The sequence below is a fragment of the Brettanomyces nanus genome, chromosome 1, assembly GCF_011074865.1.
Source record: "Brettanomyces nanus chromosome 1, complete sequence".
Taxonomy (NCBI): domain Eukaryota; kingdom Fungi; phylum Ascomycota; class Pichiomycetes; order Pichiales; family Pichiaceae; genus Brettanomyces; species Brettanomyces nanus.
The window spans coordinates 388,042-413,795 of record NC_052374.1 but is presented as its reverse complement, the minus strand read 5'-3'; the positions used below and the strand labels follow the sequence as shown (position 1 = coordinate 413,795).

The window sequence follows — 25,754 nt, the reverse complement described above, 5'->3', positions numbered from 1 at the left end:
GAAGAGCAAATTTCAACGACACTGACTCCCCGAAGGTTGCTGTTGCCAAGGTTTGTTCCATTGGTATGTTATTGAATGCTGGTAAGCAAGACAGTCATGAGGTTCGCGATGATTGCATCCTTGTGAGGTCCCCTCTTTCCTTAAACTCTTCTATTCCTGCTTATCCTGGTTCCCCCTATTCGACTTGTTCCGCCTGCTCGAGTAATGGTACTAGTGACTATATTACGCCGGTTTCTTCGCCTGAGCTTAAAGCATACACATTATCTCCTATTTCGGATCGCGAATCCGATACATCTCTCTCCTCTATTGCTGCCAATCGATGTGCTTCCTGTCGAGGAGCCAAGACTGTCATCAGTGTCAAGAGTCTATTAAACTAAGTCTTGTGAAGAGTAAGGAGGGTCTACGCTATCGCTCTACTTTCATCTTTTGCTACATAATTATAAAACTGATATGTACTTTTTTACCCATTCCTTCTCTCTGTCAATATATTATCGCATATATATATATACCTCAATTCGGTAATGAAAGCCAAGATTGGATTTGTGAGTTCTTCCGGTAATAATTTTTTTACTTTTATTGAAGCTCATCTCTCCTGCGAACGGCTGGCTCTGCAAATAGCTATTCCACTAACGTTAACGGTTACCGAAAGTATAGCACATAGATTTTTGTCCGTTTAGAAGGCGGCTCATTTGGTCGCCGCTTTGGTCTTTCTCTTATAATCTGCTAGACTGAATTTCTTAACCACCTTGGGTCTCGTAGGGTTTGTATCCTGTTTCGAAAGTTTGGATATACCAGATCTTTTGGTACCTTTAACTAGCGGTATGGTTTTCACTTGTTGACTGGCATTTCTAATCGTCAACTTGTCCAATTCTTCGGCTTTGATCGGGAAAGGTGTGTAGAGAGGCACATTCGCGTCCTTCACCTTTATCGTAGGCTTGGTCAGTGATCGAGTAAGATACTGCTTCATTAGCTGATACTTTGGTGGTGCCATAGCCATTTCAAGCATCGATTCCCAGGGAACGTGAATGAATCCCATATGATCGGCATCCGTTTGCTTCCAACCTGGACACACGGTAGCAGATAGGGTGGAAGCACGAACTGGCTCGGGTCGCTCCTCATTATTAGCCTCTTTTTTCCTCGTAACAATAGACCTGCTGATGATATTCTCTCTAGACTTCAAACGATCCTCGATTGGATCGTATGTCTGGTTCGGAGTAGGTGAAATAACTACTTCTCCTGTTTTACTTACCACTGCTGATGCTAATTTATTCACCTTCTCTAGCAAGCAAGTACTCGGATCGGTGCATGCACAGCAGGCTATGCTGCTTATAGCATGAAACGAATTGATAAGTTTTGTGCGTGCTGTCTTGCCCAATTTCTTAAAATTTCCAACCTCTCCTCCAATCTGATTTATTGGGTGATTCTCATCCCATTCCCATGGTAATGTCAACTCATCACCAGCAGCGATACTCTGTGATGCAGTCAACACAAACACACATATTCTCCCCCCTATGATAACTGTTCGGATCTCACAGTTTGGACGACACGACTTGCGTGCGAACCGAGTGATATTACCTACTGCTCTTTCATCGATTACTAGGGGAAGATGAGGAATAAAGAAAGCATTTGGCTTACAACATCCAAGAATCCAATATTTGTTACTCTTCTCTTCCAAGTAATCTTGCATCAACTGGAGCCCGCCGTACATTGGAGATATAAGCTGGCCTTGGTTCATGGGTCTGGTAGCACGTAGTCCAATCTTAGAGATACCCGTGAACTTGCTTTTAGGAACGTCGGGTGGTAATTTCACCAAAATAGTCGAAGGCCGCACCATCTTCCTACTGAATTCGTCAATGCTTCTAAAACTCAATACTCCTTCCTTGCCTACAATCAAATTAGGCATTCTTTTCATCAACTCCATTATCTTACTACTGGAATATTCATAGTGGGAAATATTCACGTAGAAAGTCTCGTATCGTTTTAAGGCAAACCTTTCTTCCTCTGGTGTCCTTTTTCTTTCCTTGGTTGTACTATCTTCGATGGTTCTTTTTGATTTCCGATTGGACTCTTGTGTTGGCGTTACATTTGCAGGCTCTAAGGGTGTGACTATCTTTTCTGTGTCTAAGTTTGTAATTGTTGCAGCTGTTGTGCCTATGCTTTCACCTACACTGGTGTCTGCAGATACCTGCTGCTGTCTTAGAGTGTTGATTCTTGCTTCCTGAATACTTCTAGCTCGTTCAAAATCTATACGAACGGTTCTGTCACAAAGATAACACAAGTATTTCTCTGGTGCCTCATCAACATTATTGATATTCATGCAGACAGCATGCTGCCATCGAAAGCATCGATCGCATTGAATAGTGAAACCATCATCATGACCAAAGCCACAAATACAGCCTATAATGCCGGCATTGGGATCAACTGCATATGATGGTGTTCTACTCCTTGTAGAGGGTCTCCTTCCACGCGAAGGCTTGTCGTCCTCATCTTCTATCTTGGGTTGAGTTTTCTGTCTTTTCGATTGCTGCTGTTGTCGAGACCCCTTCTGAAGTTTCTGAAGGTGATGGGTTATAGCAGCGGCAGTAGCTGCAGCATCTATCTGTGATTGGGTACGCTTTTTTGGAGATTGATTTTGTGCGTCTATTTCTGTAGTCTTTGGGAATTCGCCCTGGTGGTTCTTTATGAGTAAAGGCAGTGGAGTAGCTGCTGCTGCTGCAAGTGCCTGTGCGGCAACAATGGCCTTATTATTGGAGCCACTTCCACTTGCCAAACCGGCTGCAGCAGGTCCTGGTGATGTGACATGATTCAGATCTGTAGATTCTATATATGGCATATTGTGGGTGGTTGGCTGCTTGTTCGCAGGTCGGATGGAATTTTCTTCATGGGTTCCAGGAGAAACAGGTGCTCCTGTTGAGCCTTCTGAGAAGCCCCTTCCAGACAAGATACTCTGTGCAGTTCCAGGAACTGGGCCCTGCAATGTTCCTATCATGCCTGGCACTGAAGAGACCGTTGACACGGGCATTACTGGACGCGAATATCTCTGTGACTGATTAGAGAAAAGCATCAATAAACCTGCAGCCTCTTTATCCCCCATCTCAGACGTTGCATTTTGAACTGGTTGAGACATGAGTAAAATATTGGAAAAGAGATGCAAAAATAAGGATGATTGCTTTGCGAAGGCGAGTTAAAGCCAATGTTGAGTAACCAGCGAATATGGTAATATAAGAGAATAATAAAGGTTGAAATAAGACACAAAATAAAGGATAGCAAATACCGACAAACGCTAAACGAGATGATAGGACCAGAACGAAGTGAAAACTTAATGCAGGATAACAAAGTAACTTGTTGAAACTATTCTCCAAAATATGTTATACGAGAGAAAATTTCAAAACCGTTTGGTCGTTCGTTCTCGCCGGCACCGATCTAATAGTTTTTCGGTGCGTGTCAATATGCCAAATCAGACTGAAGGAGGTTATGCCGGTAAACGAAATCACAGGGTTTTTTTTGTCCCCCTGCCGAGTTTTCAAAATTTGCCCGGCCTCGCTCCGCTCAACAATTCGATTTGAAGAAAAACAATAAATGAAAGTTTCACCCATAAGTTTTGTTTCTTTTTGCTCTCGGTGTTTGAAAAGATTAATGAGATTTCCCAAAGGGGAAAGAAGACAGAAAAAGCAAAAACAATTGCAAAATGGCAACTTTAGAATCTATAAAGAAGAGTTACCAAAATTGCGTCCAAAACAAATTACCAAGAAAAAATTACCAAGAAAAAATTTTGAAAATTACAAGAGAATTTTAAATCGAGATGTAGAAAAGAATTAAATAACAAAATTGTAGTAAGTTCAGATTTAGGTGTGAGAGAGAGAGTGAGAGAGACCTGTTAAATCTGCGATATTCCGGGTGTTTACAAAATTTAGTTAAGAAAGTGTACTTACTTGATCGATCTACTTTCACAACTCATATTATGGCTCACAGATTATTAGTTCAAATAGTTTTTACGGGTGCTAAAGTGTTTGGAAGGGCATTCACTGAAGCTTACAGGCAGGCAGCTGCTGCCACTACAGCACAACAGGCTGCCGGTAGTACAGGTAGAGCCCGAAGAACTGCAAGAGATTCTGAAATCTCTTTGGATGAGTCTTGTAAGATTCTAGATATTGAAAGGACGGATATGTCACTGGATAAAATGCAAAAGCGGTACCAGTACCTTTTCGATGTGAACTCTAAAGAGAGTGGAGGATCATTTTACGTACAGTCAAAGATTTACAGGGCTATGCAGAGAATTAAAGATGAGCTTCAGGCGCAGAAGGAGGACGCAGAAGCAGATAGCTCCAATCCCAATGATAAAGGAAAAGAAAGTTCACCGTGATCAACGACTCAGCCAACTACATGTAAATATATACATCACATCTAATTTACTACGAATATCTCCTGTTACTATCAGCTATTACGTATGTACGAACACCATTAGTTGGACAGAACCAATAGACAATGACAAAAATGTCACCACCCAGTGATACCATTAAAGGTATCTGGAACTATCGTATCTTCCTAACGCATTACTTTGGGTCTTAATCTAAGAACGTGAAACGAGATACTAGCCGTGACTTCGGTGTTAACAAAGTCGACTAGCTTCTAGCTGATTGGAATCGGACCGGCGATGCCTAAAACAATCATAACGACTGAATATCCGATTTCAAATGGTCCTATATAGTAATTAATAGTAATATTAACCACTACTGATGATTAGTTTCATGAGTTAGAAAATGTGAAAATTTACGCCAGATCCTTCTCTATTTATATTAATGGAAAAAAAAAAGTTGAGAGAAAAATTTAACTGAAAATTTTTATTAAGGGTTCGGGACCACTGCTTAAACGCCAACCATGCTGAAGATAGTATTCTCCTGTTCTTCCTCATCGCCTAGTTGAACGACTTTCGATTTTGCTGTAACTGTATCACTTTGTTTCAATTCTTTATTTTCCTTAGTTCCTTTCTCACCCATGTAGACTGGTTTGGTCCATTTAGATGCATCCGATTGGTAATCCCATACATTATGACTGTTCTCCTCCAATGTTTTTGTCTTCTCGTCGCTTACTCTAGCTTGGAGTCCCTTTATTTCCTCGTCGTCACTAAGATCTTCGGCGATCTCTGTAGGTGCGTCCACCTCTCGTATAATCACCTTTCCATTTCTAATAGACATGTCCATCACTCGCTTGCCACGACCAGATCTTCTGTCGTCCGCTTCCTGCTGCTTGCGCAATTGCTTCTGCTGTCGTTTCAACTGAAGTGCCCTTTCCAATGGTGTTGCCCAGAGATTATTTGAAGAGGTAGGAGCGTCGAAATCAGATGCTTGATCGATGATCTTAGTTCTTTCTGCACCATGTAGCTGGAAATCCATAAGAGTATCTAATTGTTGCTGTGCACGTACTAGTTCTTCGTCTTTATCTTTCAGAGAACTGTAGTAGTCTAGTTCCCTTTGGACCTCCTCCACTTCTTCCTGCTTCTGCTGCTTTAGCTCCTCTTTTTTTCTCTCTAACTCCCTCTTTCTTTCTACTCTTTTGAATGCCATTTCCTGAACTTTATAGTTATTCTGTCCCGTCGAGTTGATCGATATTTTGATCACGTTCTTTCGTCTCCTCATATTATCATCTTGATTATTAGATCGTTCGTTTTTATTACTCTTTCCTTCTATCTCTTCCTTCTCTCTGTTCAAAACCTCCACAATTTGTAGTCTTTCTTCATTGTTCAAGAGCTTCTTACCACAAAAAGAACACGGCTGAAACCCCTCCTTGGCACAGATGATCTTACCACAGTTAAGGCAGTTGGGAAACATCTCAAATAGTGGGTGTCGTGTAGCGTTGCAATTGCAAACACGTACTACCCGATCGCTTTCCCCCCGGTTTGTCTCATCTGACACCTCGAGTTCGTTTAACGCAGCATCAAGGTCTTTCAAACTATCCAATGTCTTCTGGGCATCTTTCTTTTTCATTGAAACCTCTTTTGCAGCTTTTGGTGTTTGGTCTATTAACTCAGAAGTACTTGTTCCTTGTACCGAAGCGTTTCTCAATCGCTGATCGTGCTGACCCTTGGACAACGTACTACCGGTTGCGCTATTCACCCAACCAGTGTTATTCTTTGAAGGTTGAGACAGTTTCTTTTCTATTTTAAGTTTGTTGGGATCTCCAAAAAGTATGTTAGAAAGTTTCGTTATGAAATCAAGAGCCTTTGGTGATTCCCCTAGTAAGTTTGTGAAATGCTGTCTCACTGCCTCCCTCGTTCGGAGTTCTGTAATCGCGTAATTCACCATCTGAGATATTGTTTGTTCATCCAACGGCAAAATCTCATCAATGGCCTGTGTAGCGTATGCTTTTATCTCGTTGAGAGTGTATGAAGACATCTCTAATTTATGTCCTTACAGATAAGAAAGGCAAGCCATATCAATCCATAACCGAAGGTAAAATGAGCTTTAATCAAGGCGCGCTTAGAGTAATTTTTTTTTTACCTTTATCTATCTATTTGAACACTACTATCTTCTTCGTTCAGCGCTTCAGATATGAACAAAGAGCAGCAGTTACAGCAAGATTTAGTGAAATTGAAAGATGGTATTAACAGCAAACGTCAAGAAATCAATAAACAATTGAAGTTAAGACAGCAAGAACTTAGTAAGCAACAGGATATATTGAGGGAACGTCTGAGTGGCCACACGGCACCTAAATCAACGATATCCAAACGGAAGAGGATCAGCAATAGTGAGAAACCCTCTGCAGCATCCTTATCATCGAGCAAAAAGGCACAAATAGAAATTCGCAAATTGAAAGCCTTGGGAAAGGCTAAGAAAGCACTCTTCAAGTACATTTACCAAAACAGAATCAAGTACAATTACAAAAATCGCATACTAATAAAAGGGCTGAAGTATGTGCCAATTCATGGCCTAAATTCTTTAGCGCTTACGTCAACTGAAAATGAAGATACACACAAAGAGCTTACTAGCATTGATGATTTAGATTTATGGGTCTCTTATCAAGGTAAGAACTACGTTAAGGATTATAGTGGGAAATACAATTTACAGTCTAGAGATTGGATTATGAACCCCCCTAGCGAAGACTGTATCTATTATATGAGGGCAGGACACTGTGAGAATCGTAAATGTAAGTATTTGCACGATCCAGATCATGTGGCTCTATGCCCTAATATCTTGCTCTCGCAAAGAAGATGTACGAAGAGTCATTGCTGTATGTCACATAAACCATCACAATTCAATGCTCCTTCGTGTAATTTTTTTCAGGAAGGTTCATGCACAAATGTTAATTGCATATACTCTCACAAATTAGAAAATGGGTCTGACATTGCCATTTGCAGGCCGTTCTCCATGAATGGTTACTGTAAAATGGGTAGAAAGTGTACTTACAGACATTTTTTTGACTGTCCGGATTTACAAGAATATGGTTATTGTATAAGAGGCAGGGGCTGTCATTTAAACCATTCATTTTTACTCAAGACTGGCCAAGAATCCCTCGAACCGATTAGAAATACCGATAACGACGATGTCGTCGTTTATTTCGATGATAATAAGGATCTCGATAACCCTACAGATTCTTTGGGTGATGTCATGCTACGTACATTAAGTACATCTGACCTCAGCTCTAAAGACGGTGATCATATCCAACAAGATCAGGTGGACACCAATTTTTCTACCAACGCTGACTTTGTCTCTCTTTAAGGTATACTTTCACAATCATGTATTTTATTTATGTATTTATGTATTTATGCAACTAATAGTTTAGCAAAGAATAGTAGAAGATCTTACTGGGTTGTCGTCCAGTCATAGAAACTGTTTTCGTATTCATTCAAGTTCTGGTCATAGCTGTAGGAAAGGGTATCAATCAAGTTTTGGTTTCTTGATCCTTTTATTATGTCATGCTCGTTGTTGTACGAAGAGATATCCACAGTGGGTAATTGTGATTCGTTCCTGTTAGACAAGTGATGCTTCTCCCTCAAAATTGCTGAATCCTCTGGCGAAATCTTCTCTATTGGCGTCGTAGCCAATCTTTCTCCATCCGTGTTCTCGAATTCAAGAGCTTCCGATAATCGAGATTTCAGGGAACTATTGATACCAAGATCGAAGTAACCAGTTTCTTCCGATCTGCCTTGAAATTCTTCATAAGGCTCTTCTTCTAACGAAGGAACACTTTCTTCTTCTGTGCTAATGCTCCTTTGTACGTCGTTGGACGATTCGCTCTTTTGTTTAAAAATACGAAACATGTCCATAGTGATATGAGGCAGCCTTTTGAGCTTGGTCTGCCAGACCTCGGATGGTTCCTGCTTATTTTCATCATTAAAGATGGTATCTGAAGTCACTTCTGGTAGTGGAATCTTCGTTGATTCTTCATTATCGAATTTGACTTCCAAATTTGTCAAAGAGTTCTGGAAATCCCTTCTCACCTTATTCAATTTCGCATCTTCTGTCCGGAGAACGGTACAGTCGAAATATGAACTCTGCGCAAGCTTTTCAGCAATACCTCTCAGCTTTGGATCCCAAAGCAAGCATGATTGAATGACTTTATAAAGTTCGTGACGTTCTGATCTCTCAATATCTTTTCGAGGGAGGACATTATGAATGGTGCTTCCCGGTAATTTTGGTAGGCAGAAGCCTAGATTTGAAGCCAATAGTTGGGCATCCTCCCAATATCCACCAAGAGGAGGTGTGACGAGAAGGTCTAAATCATCGGAGGATGTCTTTTCTGGATATCCGAGCAACTCCAACACTTTCCAGGTTTGATCCAATTCGTTTTGCCCTGGAAGAAGTGGGGTGAAAGTTGCAGCCTCTACCGCGACGCAGCCAAAGGCCCAAATATCTACTGGAAAGGAGTAACTCTTGTTTCTGAGAAGGATTTCTGGAGATCTGTACCAACGAGTGGAGACATATGCAGTAAAAGGTTTGGTGTTACTTATATGCCTGGCTAGGCCGTAATCTGCGAGCTTCACAACATAACTATCCTTTCTCATGAGAGGTGGAACGCTCTCTTTTGAGCCATAGAAGGATACGGTAGGCATGACAAGAATATTTTCTGGCTTGACATCTCTATGGAAGAAATGACAGCGATGAATGTGACGTATTGCAGCCAATATTTGAGAAAGAATACTTTTCAACGTTCCAGAAGAAAATAGACTACCTTTTCTGGCCTTCAGAAGCTGGTAAAGATTTTGATCCAAAGCTTCCATGACTATATGCAACTTGAACGAAGCTTTATCCACGAATAGATCATAGACTTGCACCAAATTCTGATGAGAAGTCACCGAGAGAATGAACTTTACCTCTTTGACTTTGCTGTAGTCTTGCAAATTTGTTAGTTTCCGGTTCAGTATCTTGATGGCTACCAAATCGTATGAGGTTTTACCGCTTTCCTTAATTGGTTCAAGTAAAGTGTCATGCGACAGACTCATTTCTTCTTTGATAATTTTTAGGGCGCTTCTTCTAACTTTGGCCATCATCACCGAGCCAAAGCTACCGCTTCCTAAGCCACCCACCAATCTGTATCTTTCATTGGCCAACTTGACGGGAAGCGACCGGGGGGTGCAATCATATGTTAGAGGGTATATAGGTACTCCACTCTCGCATCTCCAAACATGGGACATGGAATCAGACCTTTGTTGTATTTGTGACATCACAGAGAATAGGGGGGGAAAAAAGGGATTTTCTTCAATTCAATAAACCAATAATAGGTGCTGTCCGACCAATTACTTCCAAGAAGAGAAATAAGATCTTTGAGCAAACAGAATAAGGGTGCTCTCCCTCTTTTATTCAAATCTCGATCGATCGATCTCCACAAAGTATCTTGGGGCTTTTGTTTTCCTGTCTCCCTGTGTCCCTTTCTCACTGTCTCCTTGTTCCCCTTTTGGTCATATATTTCTGTTAGTCTGATTCTGAGCCGCATGCTCCCTCTCTGTTAGTCTCTGAACTTCCTGTTTGGGAGATATATTCTTTTTCATCGGCTTCTCAAGAGCGTTAGAGAAAGACTTGGAATAACTAGGATATAAGCAGTTAATGTACTTTAAATAGATAAGAGAACATCATATTGTTGATATTTTTGCTTTGAGGAGGGTTTTGGAGTGCTTTTATTTTTAATCTCCGATTATCGTAAGCTTATATCCATTCCTATTCTAACTCTCTTAGTCGAGATTTTTATTCTTCTTTCAGTCTTCTGCGGTGATCAATTTTTCGCCAATATTCTCAGAAGAGATAACAGACAATCTCAACTAGTCATCAAGGATATCTATTTTTATCGTTATTTTTTTTTCTTAACGAGTTTGCTTTGAAATGGACGGTACTTTTAAAAGGAAACTGATTCTGAATGCTCAGAATATCAAGGAGCTACAGAGGAAAGATGATAATTCGAAGCTTTCGTTACTAAAGATTGCAGGAAAATTCTACAACGATGACTTATACTCAGATTTCGATAAGGAAGTTCTACTAATGAAACCTAATGATTGTGCCATTGTACAGAAATATTCCAGAATGGAGACTTTCGACTTGGAAAATCATCCTCGCCTTGAAAAGCTTACCATCAACACTATGTATAGCGGTCATCCATTGAGAGAATTCTATAGACGGTCGATGTTGAAGTTAGAATTGAATGATAACGTCGACTCAAAGGGGTTAGAGAATGCCAGAAATCAGATTGATATTATTAAAAAGCTTCCTATCATTGTATTTATTCACGGATTGGGTGGTCAACTGTCTCAGTTTGAGCCTATACTTCAGGAATTTCGTAACTGCGCAGACATATTTGGTATTGATTTACCTGGTTTTGGCAACTCAAAGCCTCATTTACGGTGCCGATCATTTTCCAGATTGTCCTCATATACCGATGAAGAAATATACAACCTCGAATCTTCGCTCTCTAAAATGACATGGGACGATTTTCAGTTCGATGCCATAGTAGATATCATCTATCAGATCTTAATGGTCAAGTTTCCAGCCAGGCGCTTTATCATTATTTCCCATTCTATGGGAACACACATTTCCATTAGATTGATCAACAAATTACCGACTGATCGCGTTGAAAGTCTCTGCATGATTTCACCTCCGGGGATATTGGACTCTAATACTACTCGTGTCAAACTGCCGCTATTTACGCGAGTATTTCTTGAGTTGTCTAGCTATTATCCGCGTCTATTTGATCTCTATAGGCTATTTGATCGTCGTGGTGGTCTATATTCTAAGTCTGTTGACTCTTATATATATCCAGAAGAAGATGATCTACTCAAGAGGTTAGCACAACTTCGGTGGAACCTTGATACAAACTCTAAGATCTTTCTCGAATATTTAAAAGGCTTCACTCCAGTTAGTGTTGAGGAGTTATTGAGTGCTGCGTCCAAGATACACGATTCTACTGATTCGAAAATACCAAAGATTCTTCTCTGTTGTGGAGATAAGGATAAGTTGACGCCAGTCAGTAGCAGCAGTAATATCTGTAATACATTGAAGGAGGCAGGCTTTGCTGCAGAACTGAGAGTGGTGAAAGATGCCAATCATTCTGTGTTCTTGGATAGACCACATTTACTTTCCGGAATCATCTACGAGTTTGTCGTCTCGTTGAATTTGCATATTGATTGTACATGGGTGCTAAAAGTAAAGGCATTAATAAGTGGTGATAAGTGGAGTATGAAGAATTTGGAGAAGTGGAATAAAGCTGTGACGTTATCTAAGCCGTTGTTGAACATAGCCAGTCCAGACAAGCCAAAGTGTCCCTTGCTAGGCATGAAAACACTTCGTGAAACAGCTAACCAGCATAATCCTAAGATTTTTGAGCAGGACCATCCTGAAATATTTGGTATAGTTGACATAGGGTCGGATACACCATCATACGATCCGAATGATTTTAAGAGACTTCAGTATATTAAGTTCAAAACTGAATCGAAGGTGACTCCAGATGATGTCACCATAGCCAAGTTCTTGGAGATTATAGATAAATTGGTGGCCAAGAAGGGGCCAGATCAGTTCATTGTTGTCCACTGCCACTATGGACAGAACAGAACAGGATTCCTTATTTCATGTTATCTAGTAGAAAGACTAGGATGGAATGTGAGAGAATCCTTGGACGCATTTGAGCATTCCAAGGAGCCAGGTATAAAACATGAACATTTCAAGAATGCTCTATATCTACGATACGGAGAATAGGATGTTGAAAAGTTACTATGTATTATATTAACGTAGTAAAGACTAATGCGAAGGAGTAATAATGAAACAAGACGATAAGAAAAAGCGTACCATAGAAGCCGAACCCAAACGGCAAACAAATAAATGGAATAGAACTGAAGGTGAAGTGAATAATAAGCCCAATAAAGAGAAAGAAGCATTTAAATTCTAAATGCATTTCTTTCATTGAAGTGACCGTAAAGAGGTGATTCCTCATTCCTGCTTTCTATGGAATGTTTTAGTGGAAGAATAAATGGAAGACCTAGACCCACAGCTAAGTAACTTAGAGCCGCAGCTCTTTGAGCCAGTGTGATACGGGTAGGTCCTGCAAATTGGTATAAGTTTCTAAAGAATAACGCCATGTTTGATAATAATGAGCCCGCCAGCAGGAACAGTTAAGAATAAGATAATGTAATGAAAAGAACACCAAAAAATATGTTATGTATGACTTTTGTTCCCACGATCTATCTACATATATATATATAAGTACACTACATGTTTTGTTGTGCATAGTACAATAATCATCCGAGAAAGTAATCTCGTACCGCGAGAAAAGTGGAGCGATTTTTTCATTCCAACTTTTTTTTGGCACAAGTTGGCTGCAGATAATTTCCTTTTTGGGACGTAAATGCGGTGGCTTTCCTTTGAGCACTTTTTTGATCTTTTTTTCTTTTTTTACAAGCTTCAGCGCCCGGGATCAGGGGCCGGGCTTCATGGAGGAACGACTGATGGATATTGTAGGCAGAACAGATACACCAATATACTATGGTTTTAGTGCTCTCTGTTTCTGTAATATATAACCATTTGACCAGGTCTACAACTGAAAATATATAGGTATTTCCGGACAACATGTAATCTCTAAACCATAGATCGGCTAAGCTGAATTCAAAGTAAAAGTCCGCCGAGACTACCAAAACGGGAATGGATTACCTCTAAGTAACATTTAATTGGCCGGAGAATTAATAATGGACAAAAAAAAAAATATTATGCCTAAAAATAATCTGAAAGTTCATCACTGTATAGATCCTCCCAGTTATTATATCAAGTTTAAGAGGGAGATATCTTGGCACGAACAGGTGTGTGGGGATAGGTAATATCGAGACATTAGAGGACCATCGACGGCAGTAGAGTTAGTTAAGTCACGTGATCTCATTGACCATCTTGAAATGGACACTGCCTTGAAACGCGTTAGGCTTAAGATGGAGGATATTCATTGATATTTTGTGTTTCTTTCCGAGAGCTTCTATCTAGTACTTCACTTGTACCTTACACTATGCCCAGTCGGGAGATTAAATATGACCTTGCAGCAGCATCATTATTAGGAGAACCAACAACCAGTATATATTCCAGGGTGATAACCACGAATGGTGGATTGATATTATTGGAAATTCAAGGTGAATTAAACATTCCACAGAAAAGGCCGGAAGATTTAAACCCTGAAGAGGAGAAATTGTTCATTAAAGGGCATATCCCGCAGAAGTATGTGGGAGTGAATGATACCATTATTGACCTTGTGAAAATAGGAAGACTCGAATTGGATGAAACGTCAGGGCAAGCAGTGCTTTTTATCAGCACTTCTCAAAGGTTACAAGGAAAAGTGGAAAAATTGGAGCCACCGTTAGGAATTCTGAAAATCCAGAAGAATGCTGAAGAAGCGGTCGAGTTAATAGACATAATTGAGAAAAGGATAGTGTTTAGAAGCAGGCCGTTGCCAATTATGTGAGCGCATATTTTAGGTCAACGACAGGGAACTAATGTTTCGTTCTGGCACCTTTCAGGACCCTAAAGGGTAATTTTCTTGCAGATTGCTACAGTGAAGCAGTTCATGGGGATTGGAATTGCACCTACTTTAATTATTGAGGAATTCTTTCTGGTAAGCCTGAAAATTTCCCTTTTAGGAACGCAAAGGATCTATTTGACGCGACATCTGATCGGTATCATAATTAATCCTCAAATAGGAAACCAACTTTCCTGATCTGGAGTGGTCGGTAGTTGATATTCTAGTGGTTGTCCCTAATAGTTGGATAATGAAGTTCTTCTTTTGTACAACAAAGGAATTATTGGAAACTGTATCTACTTGAAGATACAGCTACCATTTGTTTCAAAAGATAGAGGCTAGCCTTGAATATGGATGGATCGTAGTTGCTAACTCCTTTAAGGATTAGTATTTAAGAGTGTAGTATTTCACTTCTTCATCGATGAAATTTCTGACCTCTCCTTTCTACATCACTAAGCAGTCCGTTCAACCTTCTATCACTACTACTTACACGATGAAGTTCTCAACTACCGCAATCATTTCTGCTCTTTTCGCTTCTGCTGTCATGTCAGCCCCTGCTCCAAATGCCGATGCTGTCGCCAATGCTGATGCTGATGCTGACGCACGCTGGCAATGGAGAAGCTTTGAGAGAAACAGAGCCATTTACAAGAGAGAGGCTGATGCCGATGCCGATGCCGATGCTGATGCTGATGCTGATGCTGATGCCGATGCACGCTGGCAATGGAGAAGCTTTGAGAGAAACAGAGCCATCTACAAGAGAGATACCAACTCCACTGCCGAATTGGGTGAGGATATTGTTGGATTTGCTGTCGCTTTCAATGATGCTGGTGTACCAGTCGATGTTGTCTACGCTAAGAGCGAGTAAGCGACTATTTCCCGCAATTGCTCGAGAACACTATTGCATTTGATTTTGTGTTCTCTTTTTTCATTATTTTTTATCTAAATTCAATACATCCTCGGGATCCTTAACATTTGTAAAGGTAATCAAGAATGATACTTGATCGGGATGTCAGCGAATTTTTTCCTTAGTGTTTTAAAGACGCGTTGAGGCACGCGATGCACTCACTCACTGGCCACCCGGCTATTGCTCTCAACGATATTTCAATCTGCATATTGGGTTCAGTTGGGATGGGAGACATTGATATACCAAGTAAGTTTTCTAATACTAGTTTAAGGTTGGTTTCATTCAATGTCAACGGAGTTAAGACCTTGAAAAACTATTATCCTTGGAACCAGAGGCCAGGCTATGATAACGCATTGCATTTCATGAAGGCAGATATAGTGACTTTTCAAGAACTCAAATTGCAGAGAGAAGATATTGATGTCAGTATAGCCAATCCTACCGATTACAAGGCTTTCATTACTGTTCCTCAATCCCGTAAAGGCTACAGTGGAGTCGGAGTGTTTGTACGTAAACCAACAGATCAAGATTCCGATATGGTGAAACGCGCGTTGACTGTCGTCAAGGCTGAGGAGGGAATTACAGGATATTTCCACCTGAAAAGAGCCCGAAAATCTTATAGAGATTGTTCAATTGATGATAAGTACAAGGATATGTGCATTGGGGGGTTTCCAGCTTTAGAGGACCCTGTGGATGGGCGGCACTTGGATAGCGAGGGAAGGTGCATATTAATAGAATTAGCGATTGGCTTGGTGATTATATCAGTTTATTGTCCGGCTAATTCAGGACTGACGGAGGAAGGAGAAAACTTCCGACTCCTTTTTCTAAGATGTCTCTTTGAAAGAGCAGAGAATTTGATGAAAATGGGGAAAGAAGTTGTCATCATGGGGGATATCAATGTCTCTCCTGATTTGATAGATAACGATGACTCGATCAATGAAGGATTTATCCAGGGTATAATAAAGAAGTCTGAGACTGCTTCTGAGTTTGAAAATATCAATAAAGCTCAAGCACTCAGCTTTAAGAATAATACTGAAGCTCGAAGATTGCTTAATAGTTACCTATTCGATACCACTAAATTGGTGGAGAATGAAAGTAAAGATAAGATTATTCATGATATAACCAGAGAAATTCAGGGACGACGACTGAAGATGTACAGTGTATGGAACACTCTTAAGAACAATCGTCCGGTTAATATTGGTTCCAGAATTGACCTGTTCTTAGCTACCTCTGGGATTGCATCGTGTGCTAGAAATTCTGATATTTGGCGGGATCTCTATGGTAGTGATCATTGTCCGATCTATTGTGATTTGGAGCTGAACACAAAGATAATTGAGCAATTGGCAAACAGAAATACCTACACTACTAAGTGCAATTGCAGACACATGGAGGCTAAAAATTACTACAGTTTGGGAAATAGTAGGGGTATTTCGTCTTTTTTTAGAAAGCCTGAGAAGCATCATCAAGAGGATGTGGTTAGTGGAAATCAAGCGAAAAAGACAAAGTCAGGCTCAAGTTCGGTGTATGTGAGTCGGAAGAGAACAGTGAAGAGTCAGAGGAGTCTTACAAGATTTTTCTCTATCATAAAAAAGACCCCTACAGAAAATGATTTATATCTACCACCTTCATCTAGTGGATTATTTGTTGGTGATTCTGATGAGGAAGATGAACCGGATAATAATCAAGAAAAGCACAAAAGCTCTATAAGTGCCACCGAGTTCAGAGATTTGTTGAGGACCAGTTCTTTTTCTTCGGCCCCGTTATGCTCTCATAATGAAAGATGTGCGTTGAGAACCGTCAAGAATTCAAACAGTGGTAACGTTGGCAAACGATTTTGGTGTTGTTCCAGACAAACCAAGAACGAGACGTGGAATTTTGACAAGAAGGGTCTTGCCGATGATACTGGTAAACAGTTGGATGAGTACAATTGTGGATACTTCAAGTGGGTCGAAAAAAGATAAGGGGTTGGATTCGAGAGCATCGAGCATCGAGCTTTGAGCTTCGAGGATGAGGATGAGGCTGTGCAAACAAAAAGATTTCATTATATTTTCTTCTTCATTGACACTTCTATTAATCACTTCTTTCTTCGATAGCTTTTAATACAACGATGGCTATTGGAAAACAAAGTACAAGCAAAACAGCTAAGAAAGAAGTGATTGAAGATCCTGGAAGAGGTGCTAGGGTCAGTGGAAAGTGGTGGAAGAAAGAGAAGAAAGTTTTCAGAATAAGGTCATTAGGAGTGCATAGTTCCTGGAAGGACAGAGAAGAACAAAAATTAAAAGACGGGCAATTCAAGGCCAAACTCAAAGAGCTGAAAGAAGAAAAAGAGGGCGAGAGAAAAGCCAAGATTGATAGAATTAAAGAAAGAAGAGAGAAGCAGGAAGAGAAGGAAAGATATGAAAGACTTGCCACTAAGATGCATAGAAAGAAGCTTGAGAGACTCAAGAGAAGAGAGAAGAGGAACAAGATGCTCAGTGAGCGCTAAGGCATATTTAATAGAACACTAATTGACGAGATAAATACAGGTTTTTAAAAAGGTTAGTTAGAAATGTATAGGCCATATGACACTCAACTTTCAGCGATCTGCAGAATCTGCAAAACATCCAGACGAGTTCTTAACGGCATAACGATACTCTTACCACCCATGAATCACGTATTAAATCTATGAAAACCAGGGAAACCGCATAACGCGGTCAGAACCTAGAGATTAAATCGTACTGTCTATATGGATGGTTGAATAACAAAAAGGAAAAAACATGTATCAAGCTGGGAAGGTGGAATGAGGATGAGTTTTTCAGGGAAATTTTAATTCCTCGAAATTTTTCACCCCATGAAAAAAAAAGACTCCTTGAAGCAGCAAAACAAAAAGAAACCAATGCCAAGTATTGAGGGTTTTGAAGAAGGAGTGAAAAGTCCGAACTATTGAACTTAGACCTTATCACTAGTTCTTTTACGGACGTAATTCCATTTTAAATACAAAAATGCCACAGAAGAAGGATCCGAGATCAAGATTCACTATTTTGGACTTTGTTCAATTTTTAGGCGGAGTCCTTGCCCTCTGCTGTATTCTCTCGTATGTTTTTACGGGTACTAGTACCTGGGGCTACACAGGAAAATACTTGAACTCTCAGTATTATAAGTTTGTTGTCCAGCATCAATTGATATCGCATGAATCAATCTTGTTTACAACTGACGAATTGGCACTTTACAATGGTACCGATACCAATTTGCCGATATATGTCTCGGTAAATGGTACAGTATTTGACGTATCCTATGGACGGGACATATATGGACCTGATCACGGAAGATATCATCTCTTTGCCGGACATGATTACTCTAGAGTGTTTGTGAATGGATGCTTCCACCGTAAAGATCAATGGACATTTGATTTGAGAGGATTGGATGAAAAGGAAGCCGAAATCAAGCTTCAGTCATGGATCAAGTACTACCGGAAACATCCTCAATATTGGGAAGTTGGTCAATTACAACTCCCCAACTTGAATAATCAGCCGATTCCAGAGGAATGCCGTGATGGGCTAAAATTGCCGAGTTTTTAAGACCTAATTGATTGAACTACGTAATTCTTTCTAACTGTGTTTGTTTATATTAACATGTGGAATAATAGAGAAATAGCTTAGAATTTAGCCTTGACCTTTTTCTCGATTGTTTCTGCAAATCCGTCCTCGGTCTTCACAGAATCCTCCGAAAGAGCACGAGCCTTAATGAGACTGTTGGCACAAGAGACAAGAGAGTTGACAGAAGCCCTAGTAATAGACTCGTGCATTCCAATACCCCATCTTGTGACACCGTTACAAGAAAGTTTGACATACGTAGCAGCCTTGGTCTTAGAACCTTGACCCACAGAGTGCTCAGCGTATGTTTCAACTTCCATTTCGATGCCAAGAGCTTTCGATAAAGCGTTAAGGAAGGATGAAATAGGACCATTACCCTCTCCATGAATGGCTATTTCGGTACCATCAAAATCGATTATGGCATCAAGGTGTGTACTCTGCTCAGAAATCTTATGGAAGTTGTAATCCTTCACGGCAATTGAGTTATTAGCACAGTTGTCAACATTATAATGGCTCTGAAGCAAAGAAATAATTTCGTTGGCCTTCAATTCACGACCCAAGCCATCGGCAGTGTCCTGAACAATGCTGGAGAAATCGATCTGCATAGGTTTAGGAAGATCGAGACCCAAGTTTCTTTGCACGATCCAGGCAGCACCACCTTTACCTGATTGAGAATTCACACGAATAACGGCTTCATAGTTACGGCCAATATCCTGTGGATCTAAAGTCAAATAAGGAATCTGCCAAGAATTGTCACCTTCAGTACGTCTCTTCTCCTGTGCTGTAAAGCCTTTTTTAATGGCGTCCTGGTGAGAACCAGAAAACGCACAAGTGACTAGAGATCCACCATAAGGAGCACGTGGATGAACGGGGATCTTGTTGCAACGCTCAGCTACATCAATGATAGACTTCATGTCGGAGAAGTCCAAATCAGGTGAGATACCAGTGGTATACAGATTCAGAGCAAGTGTCACAAGGTCAACATTACCAGTACGTTCACCATTTCCAAATAGGCAACCTTCAATACGGTCACCACCAGCAAGAAGACCGAGTTCTGTGGCGGCCACACCGCAACCACGGTCATTATGACAGTGAAGAGAGACTACCACACGATCTCTATCTCCAATGTGGCGGCAAAAGTATTCAATCTGGTCTGCGTAGACGTTAGGGGTGGACACTTCGATTGTAGCAGGCAAATTGAAAATGATTGGATTCTCTAAAGTAGGCTCCCAGGCATCCTTCACTGCTCGACAGATGTCCACGGCGAATTCGGTAGGAGTGCTGGAGAAGCATTCTGGAGAGAATTCATAGGTCCAGTTGGTTCTTTGTTGGGATGCGTCGTCCTTGGTAAGAGATCTAACAAACTTGGCCGTTCTCACTGCTTTTTCTAAGGCTTCCTTACGAGACATTCCAAACACGACGTTTCTAAAAAGATCGGAGGTTGCCAAATACGTGTGAACAATGGCCCGCTTGGCTCCTTCAAGAGAATCAATGGTTCTTCTAATCAAACGCTCTCTGGACTGTACAAGAACCTGAATGTCAACATCTTCTGGAGCATTCTTCACAGCCCATCGAGTAAAATCAAAATCCGTTTGAGACGCTGAGGGAAAAGACACTTCAATCTCTTTCAACCCGATTTGTACCAGCTTCTTGAAGTACTCCTGCTTCTGCTCTATAGACATGGGGTCAGGAAGAGATTGATTACCATCTCGCAAATCCGTGGCAAGCCACCTAGGAGCCTTTTTGATGTGATTGTTGGGCCACGTCCTATCGGTAAGATATATAGCTTGGAATCCAGAGTACTTCGTAGACGGATCTTTGAGCATATTGGAATACGATGAGTTTGGTCCGCGAACCTCATCCTTAAGTGCCTTCTGTAACACTACACGACATCTTTTGAACATAGTAAGATAGCCTGTGAATAAATAAATAGAACTAACTGAACAATATACGAAAGCCTCTGCTTATTTGTCTCTTATAAAGATCATTAACCCAGGTTCTCATCCAATCGGACAGAGTCTGACTCAAATAGTGAAAAGTTGGCCCGAAAATTTTTTTCTCCTGTACCGGACCGGCTCTGCGTGTGATGAGGGGCTTTAACAGAAGCCGAGCAGCGTAAACCCTCTCGGTTATCAGCGAAACGCGGGGGAACACGGTAATACGAGGAGAGCTCGTCGAATGCAAATGAATAGATCATTCTACGAGAAGACTCATTTTAATCTCTGCCAAATCATCATGGTCAAGTCCAACCTGGTTCTCCAGGTAAGCATCCACACTGCCATACTCCTGGTCTAAGTGAAGAATAGTCTCCATCATCACCTCGTACCTTGCAGAAAGTAAGTTGTCGAAACCGTCTTTTTGTAGGGACCAGTTTTTTCGGCCTTTGCTGATCACCTTGTAGAACGTTTTGCGGCTTTCGTAGTCTCCTGATTCTTCCAATGACTTCATAAACTTTCTCTCCATTCTAGGTCTAGCTGGCAGAAGTCCATACTCGGTCATTTCGTACTCTCTAGACACTATTGGTTCAGGCACTCCAAGCAATCGAAGTAATAGCATAGCCAATACTCCAGTACGATCTTTACCCGCCGTACAGTGGAAAAGAAATGGCTCGCCCCGATGATTTCTAATATGGGTAAAGATCTGCTTAAATTGAGGAGCTGCAACACGTAGAATGTCAGAATAGACGTGCACAAAGGTGAACCATGATGTCATCAAATTTGTATAGAACATCATAGCTTCGGAAGGTGCCAAACTCTGGTCTCCAAATAATGGAACGTGTATATTTGTAATACCTTCCGCATCAATCATACCACTGTCACCACGCTCATACGTGGATCTTAAATCAAACACTGTCGTTATACCTAGTCGTTTCAACTCTGCTATACCGTTCTCTGTAATCGAGCCTGGATCTGCACATCTATACATCATGTTATAACGAACATGCTTGCCTGTAGTAGACAGATAACCACCAATATCTCTAAAATTGGTCACTCCTTCTACTTTTTTCCATCTCGGCAAGAATCTGTGAATCATCTTGTTCTTCATGTAAAACCGTTTACGACCACTCTCATGGTTTAAAAAGTCAATAATAATGTCTACCACATCTTGATTGTAATCTAATACTCCACTGCGTTCGCAGTAAGGATGAGAATTGTCGGTGGCATCTTCTGCAGATATTTTTGTCACCCCGTAGTACCGATGATCGACATCACTTATCAAAACAAGTTTATTTCGGCCACTAAGTGCATTAGAATACATGGCCGCATCCTGTAAAGGAATGATCTCATCTCGTGTACCGTAGATGCAGAGTGTTTCTGTGTCACCGTTAATTTCGCTCACATCATCCATATCGTATCCCCCAAGGTTATGGGTCTCTGAGGCGGGAACCCATATCTTTGAATATTGACCCTTGATGATAGCAGGTTGTGTATGACCGCCACTCTTCTCAAAATCAGGATATTTCTCCCGGATCCGGTTCACAAGTCCTTGTCCAATGAAACGTCCCGAAGCAGCGACCATTGCCGGAACATAATGCTCGTCATCGTTATGGTGCAAGGCCCATTCAAACATATCAACAACTCCTCTTGAATGGCCAACCATCAAATCAACCATCAACTTGATATTGTTGAATCCGCCATTCTTAACGTATTGGTATACTGCCTCGATATCCTCTATATCCTCCTCGACGGTACGACCATCTCTACCATTCGGACTGGAGTCTCCACAATTTCGAAAATCGAATCTTATCGAATACATTCCCAGCTTATCGGAGAGGTCCTGAGCCAATTTAACGGCGAAGCAGAAATTCTTGTGACTATTGTTACCGTGCATCAATATAGCACATCTATGTGTTGCAGGAGCGAGGTTGTTTGCGTATGGATCTTCTACTAAGGCCCGAGGTGTACGCATTATGCATGCCACATACCTCAAGGAGCCTGGTGTAGGCGTAGAAATGATAAACTGCTCTTCAGTAGGGGCTAGTTCGTACGGCATGGCTGTAGATATCAAAATAACCCAAGGAAAGCAAGAAGTTGGAAGTATCGAAAAAAATTGTAGGAAACCGGATGGTTATCAGTAAGTATGGAAAATGCGACTGCATCCCGGTACCGGGCAGAGCTTATGGTCTCTCTCAACTTCTTTTCATTAACTTCTATCATTAGAATACAAGGTATTATAATACATATATTAGATATCAATTCAAGCTGCATCATCCTTGAGACATTCTTCAATGCCGTCCAAGCTTTCGTCCACCTCATTCAGAGGAACACCGGAGAGCTTTGACACCAAGTGCCTATAGTTGTTAATAGTCTCGGTGTTCTTGGAAGCATTAGCGTACAATCCTACCAAGTCATTAACGGTCAGCTTGCGAATAAGTTGTAATTGGGTCAATTCCACTACGAGCTCTATTGCCTCCTTATCTTCCTCTTCATTCGCAGCTTGTTCGTTATGTTTATCGGATTTATCCGACTCTTCTATCTTGTTCAGATCCTTCTTTTCCTCTTTCTGCACAATGCTGGCCAAGTCCCGGGCCTGCGATCTTTCGATCAATTTGTGTAATTGATCAATTTTCACCTGGTATTCAGATCTGATTGCATCAGCTCTCTCCTTAACCGTGTTCATGGCCTCACGGGAAGCCTGTGAGGAGGGATCAACCTCAATATTTTCAAAAACAGATTGTAATATTTCTTTGATACCCATTTCCGTCTTGGTAATATCCTGATCCAGTTGGAGCAGAATGACATGCAACTCCTTGGCGTCGCTATCCTCCTGCTGCACCTCGGCATCAAAAGAATTGGCGAGTTGCGATAATTTATCTACTATTTCTCCGGACTGTTGTGTTACTTGCATGGCAGCTTCCGAGTAATGAGGAATTGTAAGGTAGCTGGAGGTTATGAATCCCGATCCTAATTGAGATGGGGAGCCCACATCGTTTCTATTCGAAGAAAGAATCGATTTTCCTGGGGGTTGTAGCTGTCGCTGAGCCCCAAATGATGGGTTAAAGGGTCGAAGGTGATTGAATGAGTCCCCTGTCAAGCTTTGACCAGGTCGAGAGCCAGTAAAGCTGCTACCAACAGCACCAACAGAGATTCCAGCAGGCCCAGAGGCTCCCAACTCTCTAGCTCCAGTAGGTCGGTCTCCAGATGTAGCAAGGAGATTGTTGTTGTATAAGTAATCACTGACATATTCATTTCGGGAATTTGGAATGTCTATTCTAGCGTTATAGCCTAATAAAATGCGAATACATTTGCGAGCACCGTTGTAGCTCATGATGTGCAATGATGTGTTACCCTCGTCATCTTGTTGATTAATGAAATTGATGATTCTTTCCATGGGTTGCACAATTTCTGCAACCTTCGTAAGAAGAATCTCCGTGTGATATCTGGCGGCGGGAAGGTTGCTGTGGCAACTGGTAGATAGTGCAATGTGATGAAGGATGGTCCTCCCATGGGTATCTGCATCCAAGAGTGAATCTCTAAGAAGATCCAACATCTTGGCAAATGTTCGTCTCGAATACGAATTTGTGTACATCACTGACCGCATTATCGGCACCTCCCCCTTGTTGTTCAACGCCCTAGCGTTGCAACCACGATTAAGTAATGCCTCGCACATTTTCAAATCTCCCATGGCGCAAGCCCAGTGGAAAATTGTATTTCCATCCTTGTCTATAGGCTGGTTAAGATCATATGTACCATATTCGCTGGTAATGAAGGACGGAAGTGGTGTATTACCGTTGTCCTCTGACGACAAAAAATACTCTAATAATTTCTGTGCGTATATCTTTTTGGGGTCGGTTTCATGTTCAGGAAGCTGGATTTGTTGCCTAATTTGATTGGACGATTTAGTTTGCCGCTTATTATCACCGGCTACTAAAGCTTTATCGAGATCTGCATCACTCAGGAAATCCTCCGGAGATGAAGCTTCTGACAGATTGTGGGTGATGGGTGCACTGGAGTTGTGTGATGGGCCTGTTGCAGGAGCATCTGATTCGCTTTCAAAGTTCACAGAGACTTCTGAATCTGATGACGTTTGAATATGAGGAGTCGTGCTACTAGCACTGGAAGCAGGTGGGTTTGATATGCTTGCAATACTTGCAATACTAGCAATACTAGCTGGAGTGTTCAAATTACTTAAGGTCCTCTTAGGCGCTTTCAAAGTTCTTTTCCTCTTTGTAGATCGCTTGTCGGAGATGGAGCTGTATGATCGTTTAGCAGGAATTGGGCCGGCTTCTTTACCCATCAAGGATGTAGTTCTCTTTATACGACTCAAACCAGCAGGCATCGTGGCCGATCGGCGTGCCTTAGCAGCAGCCGATTTTCCACGGGCACCGCCAGAGGCATGGTGGTGCTTCGGAGCGGGAGGAGGAGATGAAGAACCATTGACTTGCTTGTACTCTAAGAGAGAATGCAAATCGCCAAAGACACCAAATTGCTTGGCTAATTCAGTGGCCCGAGGCAACGGCACCCAAGTGCCCTGATATTTACCATAACCACCTTGCACCTTTTCATGGACACCAATTTGAACATCACGCTCTAAGATCCTGGTTCTCTTGGCCTTGGGGAAGTTTGCAACCTTAAGTATGTGAGTGGCGTTAACCCAACCATCCTTCTTCCGGCGCATCACAGAAGATCTCGGGTGTATGAATTCATACACCTGAACGCCAGAGTATGTGGCAGAGTAGAGGTTTTCAGCCATCATTTGGCCATGGAGTGTTTAATGGTGTAGTGGTGACTGTTGCTGTCGTTAGTGAGGTAGTTTGTTGACTGAGGGAAAGAAAAAGAAGTAAAAAAAGAAAAAGATAAAAAGTTAGAAAACAAAAGAAAGAAAAAATCGGAAATTCGCGAACTGGCTGAAAATCGTGAGAATTATTTACTACGGTAACAGGACTTGAACAATCGGATGCAACTGAAGAAGAAAAATTGGAAAAGAGAATGGAAACAGTTGATGATATGAATGCACAGAGCGTTCGGCGTTCTAAAACACGCCTGTGAGAATTTGTTACCACCGTCGAAATTGCTTTCTCAACTATCAACCATGCTCTATCCTGAGTCGATCGCCTGGACTGTGAGTATCGAAGTTTGTCGGGAACCGCGCTCTTCCGTGTCTTCATATCTGTGAATTCGCTGTACAAGGAATTTAGGAACCAAAGGAGTCGATTAGCGCCAATGCCCAAAATTACTCTGCAGGGAATAGTGTCAACATCAATCCTGGATTGCTAATCTACTCATCTCTCTATGTATCCTAGGCATTACCTCCCAGCATTCTAAAGGCTCCCGTATCGCATTGTACATAATACACGCGTAGAAATCGAG

General features: G+C 41.3%; 13 protein-coding genes across 13 annotated transcripts; 7 read left to right on the top strand and 6 right to left on the bottom strand.

Moving 5' to 3' along the window:
• Window positions 1-685: 685 nt before the first annotated feature.
• Window positions 686-3,127, bottom strand: FOA43_000207 (uncharacterized protein; the record flags this gene model as incomplete). The annotated part of the gene is made up of 1 exon (XM_038920541.1): window positions 686-3,127. The coding sequence occupies one exon, from the start codon at window positions 3,125-3,127 to the stop codon at window positions 686-688; it is 2,442 nt and encodes an 813-aa protein (XP_038776469.1).
• An 834-nt stretch (window positions 3,128-3,961) lies between these two features.
• Window positions 3,962-4,363, top strand: FOA43_000206 (uncharacterized protein; the record flags this gene model as incomplete). Its single annotated transcript, XM_038920540.1, has 1 exon — window positions 3,962-4,363. One exon carries the CDS (start codon window positions 3,962-3,964, stop codon window positions 4,361-4,363), a length of 402 nt encoding a protein of 133 aa, XP_038776468.1.
• A 502-nt stretch (window positions 4,364-4,865) lies between these two features.
• Window positions 4,866-6,392, bottom strand: FOA43_000205 (uncharacterized protein; the record flags this gene model as incomplete). Its single annotated transcript, XM_038920539.1, has 1 exon — window positions 4,866-6,392. The coding sequence occupies one exon, from the start codon at window positions 6,390-6,392 to the stop codon at window positions 4,866-4,868; it is 1,527 nt and encodes a 508-aa protein (XP_038776467.1).
• A 156-nt stretch (window positions 6,393-6,548) lies between these two features.
• Window positions 6,549-7,715, top strand: FOA43_000204 (uncharacterized protein; the record flags this gene model as incomplete). Its single annotated transcript, XM_038920538.1, has 1 exon — window positions 6,549-7,715. One exon carries the CDS (start codon window positions 6,549-6,551, stop codon window positions 7,713-7,715), a length of 1,167 nt encoding a protein of 388 aa, XP_038776466.1.
• An 83-nt stretch (window positions 7,716-7,798) lies between these two features.
• FOA43_000203 (uncharacterized protein) lies at window positions 7,799-9,661 on the bottom strand (the record flags this gene model as incomplete). Its single annotated transcript, XM_038920537.1, has 1 exon — window positions 7,799-9,661. One exon carries the CDS (start codon window positions 9,659-9,661, stop codon window positions 7,799-7,801), a length of 1,863 nt encoding a protein of 620 aa, XP_038776465.1.
• Window positions 9,662-10,313: 652 nt separating this feature from the next.
• Window positions 10,314-12,176, top strand: FOA43_000202 (uncharacterized protein; the record flags this gene model as incomplete). The annotated part of the gene is made up of 1 exon (XM_038920536.1): window positions 10,314-12,176. The coding sequence occupies one exon, from the start codon at window positions 10,314-10,316 to the stop codon at window positions 12,174-12,176; it is 1,863 nt and encodes a 620-aa protein (XP_038776464.1).
• Window positions 12,177-14,392: 2,216 nt separating this feature from the next.
• FOA43_000201 (uncharacterized protein) lies at window positions 14,393-14,836 on the top strand (the record flags this gene model as incomplete). Its single annotated transcript, XM_038920535.1, has 1 exon — window positions 14,393-14,836. One exon carries the CDS (start codon window positions 14,393-14,395, stop codon window positions 14,834-14,836), a length of 444 nt encoding a protein of 147 aa, XP_038776463.1.
• A 191-nt stretch (window positions 14,837-15,027) lies between these two features.
• FOA43_000200 (uncharacterized protein) lies at window positions 15,028-16,833 on the top strand (the record flags this gene model as incomplete). Its single annotated transcript, XM_038920534.1, has 1 exon — window positions 15,028-16,833. The coding sequence occupies one exon, from the start codon at window positions 15,028-15,030 to the stop codon at window positions 16,831-16,833; it is 1,806 nt and encodes a 601-aa protein (XP_038776462.1).
• A 146-nt stretch (window positions 16,834-16,979) lies between these two features.
• FOA43_000199 (uncharacterized protein) lies at window positions 16,980-17,357 on the top strand (the record flags this gene model as incomplete). The annotated part of the gene is made up of 1 exon (XM_038920533.1): window positions 16,980-17,357. One exon carries the CDS (start codon window positions 16,980-16,982, stop codon window positions 17,355-17,357), a length of 378 nt encoding a protein of 125 aa, XP_038776461.1.
• Window positions 17,358-17,853: 496 nt separating this feature from the next.
• Window positions 17,854-18,429, top strand: FOA43_000198 (uncharacterized protein; the record flags this gene model as incomplete). Its single annotated transcript, XM_038920532.1, has 1 exon — window positions 17,854-18,429. One exon carries the CDS (start codon window positions 17,854-17,856, stop codon window positions 18,427-18,429), a length of 576 nt encoding a protein of 191 aa, XP_038776460.1.
• Window positions 18,430-18,506: 77 nt separating this feature from the next.
• On the bottom strand, window positions 18,507-20,348 carry LEU4 (2-isopropylmalate synthase (Alpha-isopropylmalate synthase) (Alpha-IPM synthetase); the record flags this gene model as incomplete). The annotated part of the gene is made up of 1 exon (XM_038920531.1): window positions 18,507-20,348. One exon carries the CDS (start codon window positions 20,346-20,348, stop codon window positions 18,507-18,509), a length of 1,842 nt encoding a protein of 613 aa, XP_038776459.1.
• Window positions 20,349-20,637: 289 nt separating this feature from the next.
• Window positions 20,638-22,437, bottom strand: FOA43_000196 (uncharacterized protein; the record flags this gene model as incomplete). Its single annotated transcript, XM_038920530.1, has 1 exon — window positions 20,638-22,437. One exon carries the CDS (start codon window positions 22,435-22,437, stop codon window positions 20,638-20,640), a length of 1,800 nt encoding a protein of 599 aa, XP_038776458.1.
• A 204-nt stretch (window positions 22,438-22,641) lies between these two features.
• FOA43_000195 (uncharacterized protein) lies at window positions 22,642-25,137 on the bottom strand (the record flags this gene model as incomplete). The annotated part of the gene is made up of 1 exon (XM_038920529.1): window positions 22,642-25,137. One exon carries the CDS (start codon window positions 25,135-25,137, stop codon window positions 22,642-22,644), a length of 2,496 nt encoding a protein of 831 aa, XP_038776457.1.
• Between the last annotated feature and the right edge of the window lie 617 nt (window positions 25,138-25,754).